At 43.1% G+C, this 17,937-nt stretch overlaps 1 protein-coding gene across 8 annotated transcripts in view; it reads left to right on the forward strand.

Annotated features, from left to right (window-relative positions):
• USP49 (ubiquitin specific peptidase 49) overlaps positions 1-17,890 on the forward strand; it is a 32,460-nt gene extending 14,570 nt beyond the window's left edge. For 7 of the 8 annotated variants that reach the window (XM_090124389.1, XM_031605844.2, XM_090124390.1 and 4 more), the window contains 6 exons: positions 112-256; positions 1,164-2,574; positions 4,336-4,540; positions 6,387-6,495; positions 7,224-7,429; positions 9,675-17,890. In XM_090124389.1, coding sequence (XP_089980515.1) covers positions 1,192-2,574; positions 4,336-4,540; positions 6,387-6,495; positions 7,224-7,429; positions 9,675-9,865 — 2,094 coding nt within the window. In that variant the 5' untranslated portion in view covers positions 112-256; positions 1,164-1,191 and the 3' untranslated portion in view covers positions 9,866-17,890. The remainder of the gene's footprint in view (positions 1-111; positions 257-1,163; positions 2,575-4,335; positions 4,541-6,386; positions 6,496-7,223; positions 7,430-9,674) is intronic. The other variant, XM_031605845.2, reaches the window with a different exon arrangement.
• The last annotated feature ends 47 nt before the right edge of the window (positions 17,891-17,937 follow it).

Below are 17,937 nucleotides of genomic sequence, written 5' to 3' on the forward strand. Positions count from 1 at the left end.
GGATAAACGTGTTCTCTGCAGTAGCTCTTACGCCGAGGGGATTAATTCTGTTCAAAGCAACCTTGCTGGCTTTCATAGTTTATGTGCATCACGAGAATATTCTCTCTCTAGGGCTTTGAAGCTGCGCTTCCTTAGAATGAAGACTTAAGTAGTAATTAAATTCTTGAAGAACCACCAAGACTCCTTTGAATGAAATGGGGATGTTCCAGGCTCTGAGCATTGCGTTGGAGAGGAAGGAATGTTTCAACGTGACTCAGTGAGTACTGTGTGTCAGTGAGGGGGTCTGGGTGCTGCTCTGGTGCTCCGATCGCTTTCGGTTGTGCTGGGATGTCGGACTGCACTGCTGGGAGCTGTGCTTTGGTGTTTTGCCTGTGCTCCTTGCACAACCGAATGTCTCCTATAAAACACACAGGATGTGGATTGAAGGCTTTTTCACACTACAATTATGGTTTTAATACCCAGATTTGAATTCTCTTCTGCTACAGTATATTAATTTAGTGAATCAGCTTTTTCTGGTTATGTGTTCATGCACACATGTACGCGTGCAGCCATTCCGTTGGGTTTACTGTAACAAGTTGTTACATATTTCATTTTTCCCCATGCTTATTTTTTTTAAACATTAGAACATTTGGGAAAGTGAGGGGAAGTCAGAGAACTCGGGTAGAATGTAGAGCCTGCGGAGCTGTGGGTTGCATATAGGCTGATTGTGGTTATGGCAATTGTCTGATATTTTCATGGCTTCTGTGGAAAGCTGGAACCCTTGTCTGGTTCCTGATGACATGCATTCGAATTCCAAATTCATTTCATACGTATCAATTTCCAGAGGGCAGCTAAAGATCAAATGTGTGTGTGGACTGAATTAATCTTTTTCTCTCTGGAAGGAAGCCACGCAGTTTGGGTGGCAGCTGTCTGGGCCATCCTCACCACACAGTTAGACAGTTTGGTTCTGTACAGTTTGTCAGTCCAATATTTTTTGCTGGTAATGAAAAATGCATTTAAAGAAATTGTGTGCGAAAATAATGTAGTTGTTTGAAGGAAAACTGTGAGTGGAATGATACAAATCTGTATTTTTATAGTTCTTTACATCTAGTACAAAAGAGATTGTTTTAGATGTGTACTGGCTCTGAGATTTTTCTATTTTTTATCTTTTTTTGCCTTACAAGGTCAAAGCAGCGAAGACTTCTGTAAGAGATGGATAGATGCAAACATGTTGGGCGGCTACGACTCGCCCAGGACCATTCTATCCTGAACCCTCAGAAGTGGCACTGCGTGGACTGCCAGACAACTGAATCAATCTGGGCTTGTCTGAAATGCTCCCATGTAGCCTGTGGGAGGTACATGGAGGAGCATGCACTTAAACACTTTGAAGAAACCAGACATCCATTGGCAATGGAAGTTAATGATCTGTACGTATTCTGTTACCTTTGTGAAGATTACGTCTTGAATGATAACCCGGAGGGTGACTTGAAATTGCTGAGAAGTTCTCTGTCAGCGATTAAAAGTCAAAAACATGATCCATCAACAAGAAGTGGGAGGACGTTGCGATCCATGACTTTGGGAGAGGACGTGTACAGCCATCAGAGGACCCCTCAGGGACAGTCTCAGATGCTTACAGCTCTCTGGCACAGGCGCCAGTCTTTGCTTGCCAAGGCACTGCGGACCTGGTTTGGTAAGAGCTCCAGAGGCCAGCTGAAGTTAAAACAAAAGAAACAGATGGAGGAGTTGGAGAAGAAGAAGGAGGCAGCTAGGCGGCGACGGCAGGAGATGAAGAGACAGCTTCTGGAGGAGCTGGCAAACACTCCTCCGAGGAAGAGTGCAAGGCTGCTGTCGCACGTGCACAGAGAGAACTTGATTCCAAGGAAATTCAGGGAGGTGGCGACCGCTTCCCCTACCTCAAGGCAGATGCAGAGCAGCAGATTCAATCAGTTTTATTCCATCCGGCGTAAGCCTCTGATGACTCCCGGGGTGACGGGTCTAAGGAACCTGGGGAACACATGTTACATGAACTCCATTCTGCAAGTGCTGAGTCACCTCCAGAAATTCAGAGAATGTTTTTTGACGCTTGATCTCTGTGAAACGGAAGAACTCTTGGCCAAAACTGTGAACGGGAAGTCTAGGTTGCCTGGCAGATTGGCAAATGGATCTGCTGCTAATGAGTCAGGGAGGACTGACAAAGTGGGATCATACGGCACGCAGAGCTTGCCAGCTGGCTTAAATGGCAGCTCCTCAATAAGCAGGAGTTTAGAACTAATACAACCCAAGGAACCACGTTCAAAGCACATCTCCCTCTGTCACGAATTGCACACCCTCTTCAGAGTGATGTGGTCTGGCAAGTGGGCACTTGTGTCCCCGTTTGCCATGCTGCACTCTGTGTGGAGTCTGATCCCAGCGTTCCGAGGTTACGATCAGCAGGACGCTCAGGAATTCCTGTGCGAGCTGCTGGATAAAGTGCAGCAGGAACTGGAGTCAGAAGGAACGAAGCGCAGGATCCTCATCCCTTTCTCGCAGAGGAAGCTCACCAAGCAGGTCCTGAAGGTGGTGAACACCATTTTTCACGGGCAGTTGCTTAGTCAGGTAAGCACCTGGTTTCGCACAGAAATGAATTGGAGTGGTTAACAACAAGAAGCAAAGGTTTTGTTTCTTCAGAAACCACCAGATACTGAAGGAATTGATTGGGAGTGCCTCCTAAGAATGAAAACTGCTTAATTGCTGTGCAGGTTCTCAGGGTTTTGATGCTTTTCACATCTGTTGTTAATCTAGTGCCACTTGAGGATGATGTCTGCACTGGTATGGAAGGTCTGAGCCCTTAGTTTTAAGTTTATTATGTTTTTAAAGTATCTTTGTAATTTTTATCTCTGTTTCTGTGGCTAGAAAGAATCTGATGAAGGACAGAGAGGGCAGTCATCCTATGCTCTGAAGAAAAAGCTATTCATGACCATTTTTCTTTGCAGGCATGTGAATGTCATCTTGAGATACTGAGCATGCTTAACGTATGTTTCTGCAGCAATGATTGCACCCACACTGTCACACTGCTTGGTCTCTTATTCCTGTGCCATTGCCCTGTCTGAAACACGTTATGCCCACAAGGCTGACCCTGCAAGCACAGTGTGTTTGAAAGTCCTCAACTGCTTTTCCTTTTCAGGAGAAATGAAATGTGTGCATAACTTGATGCTGCAGGGCTTGCAGGGTCGGACACGAGGCGCCTCGTGTAGGTGCGATCCTCATCAGTGTTCATGCAGTCTTTCCCAGTGCCAGTCTTACTAAGCTTACCACTCACAAGAACTTCTGTGTACATTAAATATTAAATATAAAAGGTGTATTTTTCAAGTTAAAGCTTTTGGTTTTTTTAGGGAAAGAATGCTTGAAGCCATGCTTCATCTGAATCATCTTTGCACTGCATGAAATCCTTGTGTGCTTCTTTACCAATCATTCTTTGTTCAGCCCTGTCTCTGGAGTTGTGTTGTGCCCGAGGTCAGTGTTTCTAGGTGGCCCCTGTTACCTGTGTGAAGATGTTCACAGATCAGTGTAATTTATCTGTTATTGTTATATGCTGTAAATAACTGGACAAGCTGTTTATTCAACTTACGTAACTTGTATGCAGAGACTGTGTTTAATTTTAACCCCTGTAAGACTTCCTTCCTTATCCATTCTGACTCCACCTTGGAGTCACTGCTGCCTTCAGTGGATGGAGTTGGCTGGAGAGCCAGTGCCAAGCTGGAAGCTGACTTCCTGGTGGATGACTTTCATAAGAATGCGAAGTCTGAACCTGCTTTCTGGTTTCGTTACCTCTTCTCACTTGTTGCCTCTGAGTTTAGTTGAGAACGTTTCTCCTGTTCTCACTAACAGTATGCCAGGATGATGTGAGAAAACAGGTGCTTTTGAAATTTGTCCTTTCATGCGCCAGTCATGAATAGCTTTTGCATTGTTAGCAGATGAAATGTGCAAGGAAAACAAAGAAACAGTGGAAGGAAGTGACACGATAAATGCTAACGCTTACTGGTTGCAATTCCAAACTGCTTGTTGCCCAGCTGTGAAGAAGTCTCATACCTGTGTTACACTTGTAATGTTCTTCCTCTGAGACAGTGAGCATCATGAAGGTGAATATGGTCTCCATTTTTGGAGATCTGAGGGAAGTAGTTTAACTTACTTGCTCAGGATAGGTTTAACTTTCATACTGGAGGCAAGTAGCATTTCTCTTGACCAATGATGGTTTCTGTGTCTGTGGAAACACACTGCCTTCTGGGCATGAGGTTGCTGTTGAGATGTGAATGTAAATGCCTGTCTGCAGTGTCCATGTGCATAACTTCATCTGTGTATAAACATTTTAATTCCCAGGTCACCTGTATAACATGCAACTACAAATCCAACACCATTGAGCCCTTTTGGGATCTTTCCCTGGAGTTTCCTGAGCGCTATCACTCTATTGAGAAAGGGATTATCCCTGTTCACCAGGCAGAGTGCATGCTGACGGAAATGTTGGCCAAGTTCACAGAAACTGAAGCTCTGGAAGGGAGGATCTATGCGTGCGACCAGTGCAACAGTAAGTCCAGAGCTGCTGCTGGCTTTGCCAGTTAGAACCACCATGTTTTCCAAGTGAGAGGTTTCTGTTGTATGTTTTGTCTTGAGAACACGTGTTGTAACCAGTGCATACATTGCTGTTCATGCTGTTCTGTGTCTTCCTGCTGGTGGCTTCTGCTGCTCCTTCAGGAACCAGTTTGGAACCAATAAGTCATTCTTCTGTTGTCTCTGCCTCTGCGCAGTGCAATTTACCAAGGATTTAATACAGCTCTGCTTAGAGCTGCTCTCACTCTGTGTGTTGGAGGGAAGGCAACTGCAAGAGTTTGGGTGCAGAAGGGTTGGACTTACGGACAAAAAGGGACCATTATACTGTATGATTTTCACATCTGTGTGGCAGGAAAGCTGTTGTAACAGGTTTTCTGTATGTCATCTGTTCCCTCATGTCCCTTAACTGGAAATCACAACCATGGATTTCTCACATCTGCCACCAGGTTAGTTTTTTTCTCTCTCTGTTGGTGTTTGGACAAAAAGCAATGAACTGGCATTATTATGAAAGGCTCAGGTTATTATATTGCCTATTATTTGAATGCATGTATTTTGCTGCGCTCAGCTGGAAGATTATTTCTGCTTTCCTTTATAGGTCTGACTGTAAGATCATTATATGAAAATAGTTTTATCCTTTTGTATAATCGTGTAGCTCAGCTACTCTGATAAGCTGGATTTGAAATTTTTGTGTGTAGGTATTTATGGCAAATATTCATCCCCTTGTGTGGAAAATCCCAGTAATTCAACTTACTTTGCAACTAAGCAGATGAAGTAGCAAGCATTCGTAGAAATCTCTTTGCTATCAGTGTGTGAGTCTGCTCTCGAGCGTATTCCCAAAATGAATAACCATTCTGTTAGATGTTCTTAAAACAAAGCCAAATATAGTTCAGATTCATAAATAATGTTTGCAGAGTGTCAGTATGGGCAAGTGTGGCTTTTACCTTAACTCAGTTTTCTGTAGTTCCTTGTGAACACCAGAGTTAAATGGCTACAGAAACACTAACCAGCTAAAAAAAAAAAAAAAAAGGCAAAGGCAGACAGCCTGCATCTGAGTGCCAAAAACTATTGGGGGCACTGCTTGTCAGACGACATAGAGGAGGAGCAACCCATCTGTTCCAACCTGGTGTGGTGAGATGCAGAAATCTAATTAGCAGGTACATTGCTTATTGGAAGCACTGACAGCCACCTGTCTTCCTCATGGTGTAGTCATATGTTTGGTGTACTGGAAAGGGTGATCACTGGGAAGAGAAACCTTCCTTCCCTCTTCTTCAGTTTTTGTTTAGCAGTTCCTTTTCCTCTGTGACCAGTCAGAACTCCTCCTGGAAGTGGAACCTTGCTGGAAGCATTTTTCCTCTGACTTGGATTAATATCTTAGAGCCATCTTGTGATGGCCTGGTAAATGGATCAGAGTAGTACCTTAAAGAATACGCTGTCAAGGACTGTTGTTTGAATGCTGGTAGTTCACCTGTTGAAACTGCTGCAGCCCTGGGTGCCATTGGCCTAGCTTCCCCTAAAGCTTTGGTGCTCTTCTTAGAGCAACAAGTCAGCACAACAGCTCAAAGTTTGATATCTGATTGTGTGCTTTTCAGCATCACAGGAGGAAAAAAAAAAAAAAAAAAAAAAACTTGAAATATTTTCAAGCATGGCTTTTATTTCTAGGAAAGTTGCTGATTTGCGGAGGCATGCATAGGATGGAAGTGCAAGTAAACATACCTTGTGTGTTTGTGAGATGTCTGTCGCTACTAGAAGAAAAACAGGCTCTTTTCCTTTAAAAATAACAATAATGACACCTTAACAATCTTTGCTGATTTTTTGTTTCATAGGCAAACGACGAAAGTCTTCTCCCAAACCTCTTGTTCTGAGTGAAGCTAGAAAGCAGTTAATGATCTACAGACTACCTCAGGTCCTCCGACTGCACCTTAAACGATTCAGGTGAGTGGGGCAGCAAGGGGGAGTGCCAGGCAGACAGCTTCTGTCTTCTGGAAGAGAAGCGGTCATTGTGGCCCCTTAGCTTCTCTTACTTTGAGCAATGTGTGCCTATAAATGTTTTACCCAGCCCAGCTGTGCAGCGCACACTGAGTAACACTAATGTTGAAAACAGTGATGTTTGTGCCGTGTTTTCATGCAGTGCAGTGCGTTGTGAATTGTGCTCAGCAAATTTGTCTGATCTTGCAACAGCTTGAAGCAGTGGCTGTGAGACAGGTGAACTGATCTGCTGAGTGAAAGATGGGATGAAGCTAGAACCCCTGTGATAGTTAACTGCCTTACTATCAGCTCTTTACCTATTGAATTAAGACTTAAACACAGTTGAAAATATGAAGTTTCTAAAATGTTAGTGTAGGAAATGATGTGGTGTGAGGGTTTTATATTTCTATAATTGTGCTTGACCTTTACAGTAGATGTTCTATTTTCTTTGAAATTGGCTGTTATAAATCTAAAACATATCTTCAACTAATAAGCATCAGCAACAGAACAGTTTTATGCCAAAGATGACTGCAGTAAATGTTGAAGTGACAACAGATGAAAAAGTTGTGGTGCCTACTTGAAGGAAAACTCCTCAAACTGTGCTGCAGTGCTCCTGAGTCCGTCTTCGATTCCTGCAGCCCTCTGCCACTGCCAAGAAAGATTCAGAGCCTTTGATGATGCTCTTGTGTTTGCAGGTGGTCTGAACGCAATCACCGTGAGAAGATTGGGGTCCATGTCCTCTTTGACCAGGTACTAAACATGGAACCTTACTGCTGCAGGGACTCTCTCTCCTCTCTTGACAAAGAGACCTTTGTCTATGACCTCTCCGCTGTGGTGATGCATCATGGTAAAGGGTTTGGCTCAGGACACTACACAGCATATTGCTACAACACAGAGGGAGGTGCGTGTGCCTTATTACAGGGAAACAAATTCAAGAAATTTGTATTTTATTCCATAGATGTAGCGTATTGTAAAGCTTCATGATCAAGGTTGTTTAGAAACAAGTTTCCTGACATTCGGTAGTTTGTTTCCCAGAATGTATTACTACTGGTAGCACGTTTTCTTTCTCTTTTTTTTTTTTTTAATGGTGTGTGTGTAAAGACCACAGATTGCTGCTCTTTGCTGTGCGGCACTTTGGGATGCCTTTTATTGCTCACTGTTAACAGCATGAATGCTTCATTTTCTTACGGGATGTAACTCTGTGAAGCTAATCCAGCTGGGTCTTTTCTCAGCATCCTTGGGATGGTGAGATAAACAGAAAGTGTTTTGAAACTGGACAGGAACTATTCATGAATAACATCCTCAGGGTTTTTGTGAATTTCCAGCAGTCTCTTTCTTCAACTGAATCAGCATTGATTCTGCCTTTTAACTGATGGAGAAAGAGGTACAAATCAGCTTTCTCCAGGGAATTCTTATTTTCCTAATTGAGTTTTGGGGCCATCATATGCAATTGGTTAAATTATCATTTGATATTTGTCAACCATGTTAACAGCACAGAAAAGGTAAAGTGTTTTCCATATTAGAAGCTCCTTCTGAAAGTTTCCTTAGGGGAAAAGGCAGAGGAGCCTTTTCTCCTACATAACACTTTTTCTCTGGGATGTCTCCCATGAACAATTCCAAAATGCAATTGGAAATGATTGAGTCTTGAAGGAACTGGCTGATGTAGTCACCATGCCACTAGTAATGATATTTGAAGTCGCAGTGATCAGGTCCCCGGTGACTGGAAAAAGGCAGAATAGCATTCATTTTTAAAGAAGAGTAGAAAGGAACCAGGGAACAAGCACCCTGTCTGCCTCACCTCAGTGCCAGAGGAGACCATGGAGCAAATCCTCCTGGAAGCTATGCTAAGGCCCATAAAAGAAAAGAAAGGGAGGTGTTATGGGATAACCAACATGGCTTCCCCAAGGGCAGGTCCTGCCTGACCAACCTTGTCGCTTTTTACAATGGTGTAACTGCAACAGTGGACAAGGAAAGAGCCACTGATATCCTCTGTCTGGACTTCAGTAAGGCCTTTGACATTGTCCCCCACAACATCCTTCTCTACAGATTGGAAAGATACGGATTTGATGGGTGGACCATCTAATGGAACTGGTTACGGGATTGTATGTAGAGAGTGGTGGTCAGTGGCTCAGTGTCCAGATGGAGATCAGTGATGAGTGGTGTCAGGGCTTGGTACTGGGACCAGTGCTCTTTAACGTCTTCATCAGTGACATCAACAGTGGGATTGAGTGCAGCCTTAGGAATTTTGCAGATGACACTGAACTGTGTGTGGTGAGGTCACACACCGAGGGCTGGGATACCAGCAGAGAGACCAGGCAGGCTGAGCAGTGGGCCTAGGAGAACCTCATGAGTTCAATAAAGCCAAGAGCAAGGTCTGCACCGGGTCATGGCAGCCCGCACTGTCAGTACAAGCTGGGGGTGTAAGGATGGAGCACAGCCATGCCAAAAAGGACCTGGGGGTACTGGTGGGTGGCATCTGGGCATGAGCCAGCACTGTGCCCTCACAGCACAGAAAGCCAGCGTATCCTGGGTGCATCCAAAGCAGTGCAACCAGCAGGGCCAGGGAGGGGATCTGCCCCTCTGCTGTGCATTGAGCACTGCGTCCAGATGGGGAGTCCTCAGCACAGGAGGGACGTGGAGCTGTTGGAGCACATCCAGAGGAGGGCCACAGAAGTGATCCCAGGGATGGGACGCTGCCCTGCAAGACAGGCTGAGAGCTGGGGCTGTGCAGCATGGAGAAGAGAAGGCTGTGGGGAGATCTGAGAGCGGCCTTCAATATCTAAAGCGGGGGTTAATAAGAAAGAAGGTGACAGGCTGTATAGCAGGGTCTGTGTGATAGGACAAGGGGAAATAGTCTCAAACTGAAAGAGGGGAGATTTATGTTGGGCATAAGGAAGTAGTTTTTTACAGTAAGAGCAGAGAGGCATTGGAACAGGCTGTCCAGAGAAGTGGTGGATGCCCCATGCTTGGAGGCATCTGAAGTTAGGCCTGACCAGGCTCTGAGCATCCTTACTGAGCAGCAGATGTTCCTCTTCATTCCTAGGGAGTTGAACTGGGTGATCTTTAACAGTCTCTTCCAACTCAAAAGATGCTGTAGGTCTCTGATCCTCCCCTACTAATGTCTTCTTTCTCACTTTGATTCCTAGGCTTTTGGGTCCACTGTAATGACTCCAAATTGAATGTATGCAGCGTGGAGGAGGTGTGCAAAACCCAGGCCTACATTCTTTTTTACACTCAAAGAACCGTGCAGGACAAAGCAAGAATCTCAGAAAAACAACTCCAAGCTCAGGTGCTCTCCAAAAATACTGATAAAGACAGAAGACTGACATTCCCATGATGGGAAACTCTATAACTCAATTGATGGTCTCTTGTTTGTTTGTTTTTGTTTTAAACCATTGTGTTCACATCTTTCCTCTCTGTAGGGAAAAGGGCTGGCTGCAGGAAGGGGATCAGATTGTGGTGTTGTTTGCCCAGGTTTGGAGAAGTGTATCAAGCTGTGCAATTCCGATATGTAAGACTGTAGTCAGAAACTTGTTTTTTAAACAATATTGTTAAATTACTCAAAACAAAGAGTTTGATGCTTTGTATCATTAGTCTCATATTAAAATGGCATTGAGCAAGGCATATAAGAAATGAGCACCACCAAGAACTAGAAGCATTCAGCTGGTATCATAAAACCTTCAGTACATAGTAGTGCTGATAAACCTCCAGAAGGAGCAGGTATAGTACCTTCCCTTTAACTGTCACTGGGATTTCCACCCAGGTATTTCTTTTATGGTTGTTGAATAGTTGGAGCTGGCTGCCCTAAAAGCCTTTCTTCCTGAAGAAGTGTATGACATTCATCAACAAGAAGAAATGTTCCCCAGCCCTCAGCTATCTCTGTGGTACCGATTTCTTTGCCCTCAGATAAGGGCAAACAAATGGCTGGCAATTTCTTTCAGTAGCTCTTTTTCTCAGTGTTACTGGGACTGTATGCACACTTGATAGCCTGTTCTCTAGGCCGAACTGAAGTGGCAGCTAAATTCGCTAGGAATGTAATTCTGGAAACAGTTCTGCTCTGGTGAATGTTTTTTGTTTTATTTTTAAAAAAATATAAAAAAAACCAAACACCCTGTAATAAAACAGGAACGTGCCTGTGTGATCAGAGTCGTATCTGTTTGCACTGGCAGCAAAAATAAAGCCTACACTGCATGTTTCTGCTGGCATAACTTTGCTGATCAGGATTAGGAAGAAGTGAAAACCTGACTTGCACAGCTGTGACGGCAGAAGCAGTCACTGGGAGGCAACTTACACTGGCAAATGAGCACTTTGTTTTGTTTTGGGAATATGTCCAGGGGAGTAGTGTGGAGGTAACACCGCAAGAGAGCTAAGTGCTGATAACTGCTCCTGTAGTGGCAATACTGACAAACTCTGGTTGTCATGCGAGACCCTGAATGACTGAAGGCAGTGAGGTTGTGCAGATGCAGTGGGCAGAGTTTAACCTGTGAAGCTGTTATTCCTGCTGGGTCGTAAAGGGAAGGAATTAAGTTAACTGTCATATTCCTCAGTGAGTTTGAAAAACTACAGAAATGTCTGTGAGTATCATGATTTTAGAACATAGGGCTCTGATTGACTGTTTCTAGTCAGTTCTCAGCCTACTGTTGGACCTCAGGAATTCTTATAATTTGGAGTTTGGCTGCTCATGTTTCTTATTGTCATCAAATCTGAATATGTGACTGCAATGATACGTGTTATATTTCAATCTTGTTGTTCTTTTTTTCTTCTTTCCTGAAGCAGCTATGGGTTGAAGCATGCAGTTCTTCAAACGCTTGATTCAGTGTTCAGGTAGGGGAGCTGGAACCATGTTTTTCTTCCCCTTCCTACTTTTATCCTGGCAGGCATTGGCCCATCAGCCACAAATTGACAGCTGTGCATTATTGTTGGAGAGGGCAAAGAGGAAAATCCCCCAAACACAATTTCTCTTCTTTCACTGCTGCTACTTCAACTTTTGATTTCCTGTACTGTGGGCACTTCAGCTGCTGTTAATCACTTTAGTCATGCAGAGATGAGCAGAGCAAACAAGAAACTCCTCTTTTGTTAGAGCACAGCGCCGCTCTACGTCTCCTCTGTCCATAAAGAACCCATTTCCTCTGTCTGAGCAGTGTGCCACTTTTTTGAGCATACACAAACTGATCTTTTAGCAATTAAGAATAATTTGAGTTTATATGCTTGCTTTGTTTTGTGGAGGTTTTGTTTGTTTGTTTGTTTTTAGACAAGCCAGTTTGAAACAGTCTTATGGGAACAAATTAAAAGGTTTTAATTCTGTTTCTCTAAATGTTGCATGGTCTGGAAGGATTTCCTGTGAATGTCTGCATATCTACGTATTTACTAGGTAGCTTTTTTTTTTTTTTCCCCCCCTACTAGTAATAAAATTAAATAAAAATATTATAGGCCAGACTGAGATACAAAATGACCCAGCTTAGTGCAGGGGAAGCTGGTCTGGCTTCAGCACAGGCAGAAGTTGACATTCATGAAAGAATGAAAAGGAAATGCTTGTGGTGTTCAGATCTGTGCTGGAGTCTTTTTTAGAGCAGAGTGCATGCTTTGTGAAGACTACTTGTCTCAAAGGGAAAATGAAAGGAAAAAAGGTGTTCAGTGTTGCCTTCTTAATCTCAGAAGTGGAAGGGAAAATGGAACAGTCATGGTTTGCTGTGACTGCCAAATACTGTGATTGCATTCTGCAGCCCTTACCGTGCTGGCCCTGTTTGTATGAAGATTGATTGTTGTCACTGTAGTGAGTTGAGACTCTTTGCTATGAATGCTCATCTTTTGACTGAGTGTTTTGCATTAATATTTGTATTCAGGTAGAAATATGGTTGTCATGTGAATTGACTGGATTACAGAGGGGAGTGGGAGCAGCACTGTTAGCCATGGGTACAGCTGGTTGCCCAAGCAGATTGTGTAGCGTTTGCTGTTGACATTGTTGACATTAGTGACTTCTCCATGTGACATTAGCCTCGTTGCGCTGAGATGTGGAGATACTGCAGTCAGAAAAATATTGCCCTGATAGGGAAGGAATGAATTATACTTCAAAGTAAACTTGCTTTTTCCAGCACTGTGAGGTTTCTGTGATATTTAGCTTTTATTTGGAAGCGATAGCGTATAGCATTTTTTATGCTGTTTGGTTTATATTGGTCTGCTGTAGGCATCTTTATATAAGCATAACTCAATGTCCCTGTCATGGTGGACACTGTTCTATAGTGTCTCGTTTGCCAGAAATAAAATTGGAAGTTATCTCTTTATAAACATCCAGCTTGCAATTACTGTGAAGCCCACTGAAGTGAATGCCTGCCCACAGGCTGCCTGCAATGCAAGCTCTGTCCCTCCTATAATGGTGTGGCTTGAAATCCTGCTCCAATCCAGGTGTGTATTTAGAATAATTCCAAATGTAGGCTTTACTCCTACAAGCACCTAAGCAGCTGATCTAACTTAACTCAGGTGTGGAGGTGACGCTTTTGAGTCCCGAGCTCAGCATCTGCAGGATTAGAACCTTTGTTTTGGTTGAACTGGGAGTGGAATTTGTTTCTGTACGTGCAGGCACACCTGTACTGGGGTTCAGTCATGTCACAAGAAGCCAGCTGCCTTGAGAGATGCTGAGAGCAAGTGTTAGGCGCCTGGCACTGTGCAGGTTGCTGTCTGAAGACAAAGTAAACCACAGGACACGTGCAGGCTGTCAGGCTTCTGAGTAGTCAGCCCTTGGCACAGAACTGTTCCCAGCATAACCTTATTCTCTTCAACTCGTACATAAACTGGTGTTAATTTTATGCTTTTGAGAATGAAGAATCTCAATGTATTCATGGCCAGATAGGGTACAACATTGGCTGTAGTTATTGGGAAATACTTTATTTTAGTTAACATTCTGCCTCTAGAAGTTAGTTGCATAAATTTGCCTTTGTTACCACTTTACTACCTGCATGCCCAAGTTGAACTATGCATACTGCAAGAAGAGTTTCTCTGCAAAGCAGAGGGGAAAAAAAAAAAACAAAAAAACTTTTTTTCCCCACTGTTTCTAACCAGAACAGTTCTCTGGTCTGGCTTTGAAGTTGTCAATACGAAGCAGCAAACAGAATCAGAATAATGTGCATTAAGTGTTTGATGTCAGACTTTTCTTGGTGGCTGTGTCACCCCCATTTCCTTAGGGGATTCCAGCCATTCTTTTTCAGCAAGGAATATAATTGGAAACAGTAAAAGCACTGAGTGCACCCTATGGATTCACTATCAGAAGTTATTTTTGCTTCTAAAAGGAGAAAGACATCTTCCTTATGTCCAACCTAAATCTTCTCACTTTTAGTTTGAGACCATTTCCCCGTGTCCTATCACAGCCCCTGCTAGAGTCTGTCCCCTTCTTTCTTACAGCCCCTTCTGATACTGAAATATTGTCTTGGGGGTAATTTAGACACACTTATGTTGATTGTAACATCCCCAGGCCCGAATGTGCTTAATTGCATCCTAACAAAACTTCTGGCTGCTGCTAGATCCCCCAGGATAAGCTCCAGTGAAAGTAACAGTGCTGCAGAATGAGAAATACTTATGGAAGATACAATAGACAGAGATTAGTTTTACCTGCCAATACAATTTAGTGAGCTAATTTTGTATGATTCCTTAGATTTGGTGCCTTGTATTCAATAACGTTTTGCATAGAACAGAAACACTGGGAAATAAGTCCTGACTGAAGCAGCAGATTTGTGTTTTTGTAAGTATTCCCAGCATCATTGGCATCTTCACATTTCATGTCCATATGAAGAAGTTTACCAGCAAGCTCAGAAGCTATGATTTTGTCATTATATGTTTGAAATATCTGTATATGTCATAATTCAAGGAATGATTTGTTCAAAGGCAAATTGGATTTAAATTTTCTCATGTCATCTGGGCCCCTTCCAGTCAGTAAGTAAGCTGACATCTGGCAGTGTGTGTGGTGCAGAGCAAGGAATAAAAACTCCACTGGGAGTTTTTGGTAGAGGAGCTGTGCCTTTGGAAGGGGCCTTCTGTCCCAAACCTAGGTTTGAATATAAAACCTCAATTAAGTGGTATCTTTCTTGTGTCCATTACATTAATATTGATACCTGTTTATTGCAGATGGGAATCTGAAGCATTCTAGCAAGCTTTTGGATTTTGAAATCCACAGCATAGACTGAATTATCAAAAGCAGAATGTGTTTGTCACCTGTACCTATTTGTGATTATCTGTCTTAGTTGATTTAAGGGCCGTGCCTTTAGGCCACTCCTGTTGTGCTTATTTTAAATTCTATGATTCTCTGTGTGTGAATGGGTTCCACTTGTTTAAATGATAATTTTGCATGGTGGGCCAAAATAGTTTTGAAATCTGATAGTGCTAATAATACAGTTTGGAAAGTACATTTCCAGATGGGAGGGTGGGGGGGTAGAGAGAGGACGGGAAAAAAAAAAAGACAAGACCAGCCCAATGGGCCCAGGATTGACTTTAACCACTGCTATTTGTTGTTCTGAAGTGTATGCATGACACGGAGGAATGCACTGCAGTTACAGTGGAGTGCTGTGCTACTGATTTTGTGCAGGCTGGGGACTGGGAAGGAGAAAGGGAGAATAAAACAAATGGATAAACAAAGCCAGGCTGAGCACAGTAATGATCTACTTCCAGTAGAAATAGGAAGCGCTTGATTTGCTGACCTTATGTGTCAGAGGATCCTGTGTTCTGCAGGCAGAGACATTAACAAAATCCAAATGCAGTCTCATTAGCTGCAGTCTGGGGGCAAAAATTTCTCCTAGTGGTAATCTTATACTGGCAAATAAATGATGCTTTTCTATTAAGTATTTCTAAGGAGCAGGACCCCAAATTCTCAAGTTTTAAGAAGGAGCTGCCTACTTAAAGCCCACCGTGTCACTGTAAATGCTTGTGTAACTGGAAATGAAAAAAGAGATCATACAGTTGATGATTTGGACACCATTTGATTTGTACTTCTTAGTCTCAGTAACGTACTTTTCATGGAGGTGGCAAATGTGATTCTTGCCATGCTGAACTGCTGGGTCTGGTCCTGACTCATCAAACTAAGACTTTGTGGGGTAGAAAAGGACTCCCTCTGTTTCTGCTCCTGTTTTACACTTTCCATGTGAGCACTTCATTGGAATGTAGGGCTTTTGAGTGTTTCTCCTCCTGAAGGGAAACAAAGAGGAACAAACACATCCCTCCAGCACGGGCAGTGTTAAGTGTCAAGAATTTAGGCTATAGCCTTATCTCCTTAGAGAACCATATCCATGCTATGGGGATAATTGTGTTACACTGAGTTAGTATGAGTGAATCCGTGTAGCATTTGTGGATTCACGAGGTTAAAGAATGTATTATAACATAGACAAACCAGAGCTTTGCAGATGTCATTGCAAGCTTGTGGTGCACTGCTGAATGGAATCTGTAGCTGAGGAATTAAGATGACTTACCCACATGGCTCCTCCTTTGCACAGTGAGTGTAATGTCTGTTCTGTATAACTCTATACCTCTGACTCATGAATACTTCCTAGCAAGTTCATCTTCATTCTCCTCACATTTATTAAATGAAGTTACTAAGCCTGGCCCTTATGGCTGTTGCCTACTGCTATGAGATGAACTACAAATATCCACGTGAAAACCAAGTTGATACCTTTGCTGAGTACAGTAGCATGCCACTAGCAACCCGTCCAGCCCATTTGGAAGAGGCCCTATTTCTTGTCTGCTAAACTTCAGCTTTGGTTAAGCAGACACAAGCTATTTAAGGCACAGCCTTCTGTATGTCTACCTAAATGAGAGTTTTACAGGAAAAGAACAAGTAGATAAGTTTGTTTCCAATAAAACTTCAACTAGTTTGCTTTTGGGTAAAAACAGCTGCAATGGTTGGGATGGTTAAAACTGTCTCCAAGGAAAGTGCAGCCCAGGCAAACTCCCTTGAGTTGAGACAGGCTTGCAAGGGATGCTGCCAAGGGAGCCCCCCTTTCTGCTCTGGAAGTGCCCTGGAAGTTCCACTGCTGACCTGAGCAGGGGTAGAAAGAAAGCTAATCTTCAGGACTTCTGAAGTTAATCCCACTCTAAGGCTGCTGGAAAGGTGCTGGTGCTGACAGACTGGTTAGAACACGAGCATTTCTCTTTCAGTATGAAATCCCCTTGGAGCCACTGTGAAAACAAGAGTAAAAAGCTACTCTGCTTCCCTGGATAAGGATCAAAGCTGGAGTTTGGTGGCTTTCCTTTTTTTTTTTTTTCCAGTGACTTCTGTGGGGGCTTTAAGTCAGAACAGCCTCTGGTATCTGCTCTGAGTTTCTGCTACTTTCGTCACTAATGACTTAAGCTGCTGTATCCCATGCTGTGTTCATGAATGAGGCTGCCTCTGCTTCAAGGATGCTTCTAGGCAGCAGCAAGTGACGAGAGAATCCAATTAATTACTGAATATTTTCTGGCAATCTGGCTGTCTCATAGCTCAGTGCAAACACAGTTGAAGCGCTGCTTCTAATTGCAGGTTCAACAACTTTTATTTTAGTCAAGGTTTGTTAAGACAACAGCCAGTAGGTGACCTATGGCAGCCTTATGTACTTAACTGTGTGAACTGCCCCCTGCCTGAACCCAGGCCTCAGGAGGAGATTTGTGTGTTCTAAATCAAAACTAAGATTAACTAGAAAATGACCTAATGTTCTAATTAATCCTTTTCCTTCAAAAAACTGTTCCTGCAAAATTTGACATTCTTTTGAAGTACAGATAATCCATTTCTTTACAAATGTTAAAATTTGTGCTTTGAAAACAGCATTTTAAAATATGTTTCAATAGTGGAATATACTTCTCTTTTGGGGCAGGTAGAGCAGCAGTTCTCAGTCACACAAAACACAGTGGCAGTACAACTGCAAAAGAATGTTTTAATTTAAAACCCTGTGCATAATTGTCCAAAGAATCCAAAGCCATGTTGCAGTCATACTGCCACAATGCTCAGGGCTGGGAAGTTATTCTGCTCTACAAACAGCATCTTCTGGGAACTGCAGTGTTCTGTCTCTGATTAAATTACAGCTACAGCTCTCACGTCAGCCTCACGTCATGCTTTCACTGTCCCTTGAACAGCTTCATCACCCATAGTGGGACTTGAAGTCAGTAAAGGCAAGTTGTAGTTTCAATCCAGGGCACAAACATGCTATGCAACACCAAATGGCTTCTTCCCACAAAGTCCTGATTCCTTTACAGTAAGTGTACCAGCTTCATCTCAGCCAGACACGATCCATGAAACCTTCTGGTGGTTGGAGTTTACCTACGGCTTCCCACGGTTCTGTTTTCCTTTTGAACAAGGATCCAGCATACAGCCCAGGACTGGATTTGATTGTTTGTCTTTTGGGTGTGAAATAAAAATCATGTTTTTATGATTTTTGTAAATCTTTACTCTTTTTACAC

The sequence above is a fragment of the Phasianus colchicus genome, chromosome 25 (assembly GCF_987193195.1).
Source record: "Phasianus colchicus chromosome 25, bPhaCol1.hap1.1, whole genome shotgun sequence".
Lineage (NCBI taxonomy): Eukaryota > Metazoa > Chordata > Aves > Galliformes > Phasianidae > Phasianus > Phasianus colchicus.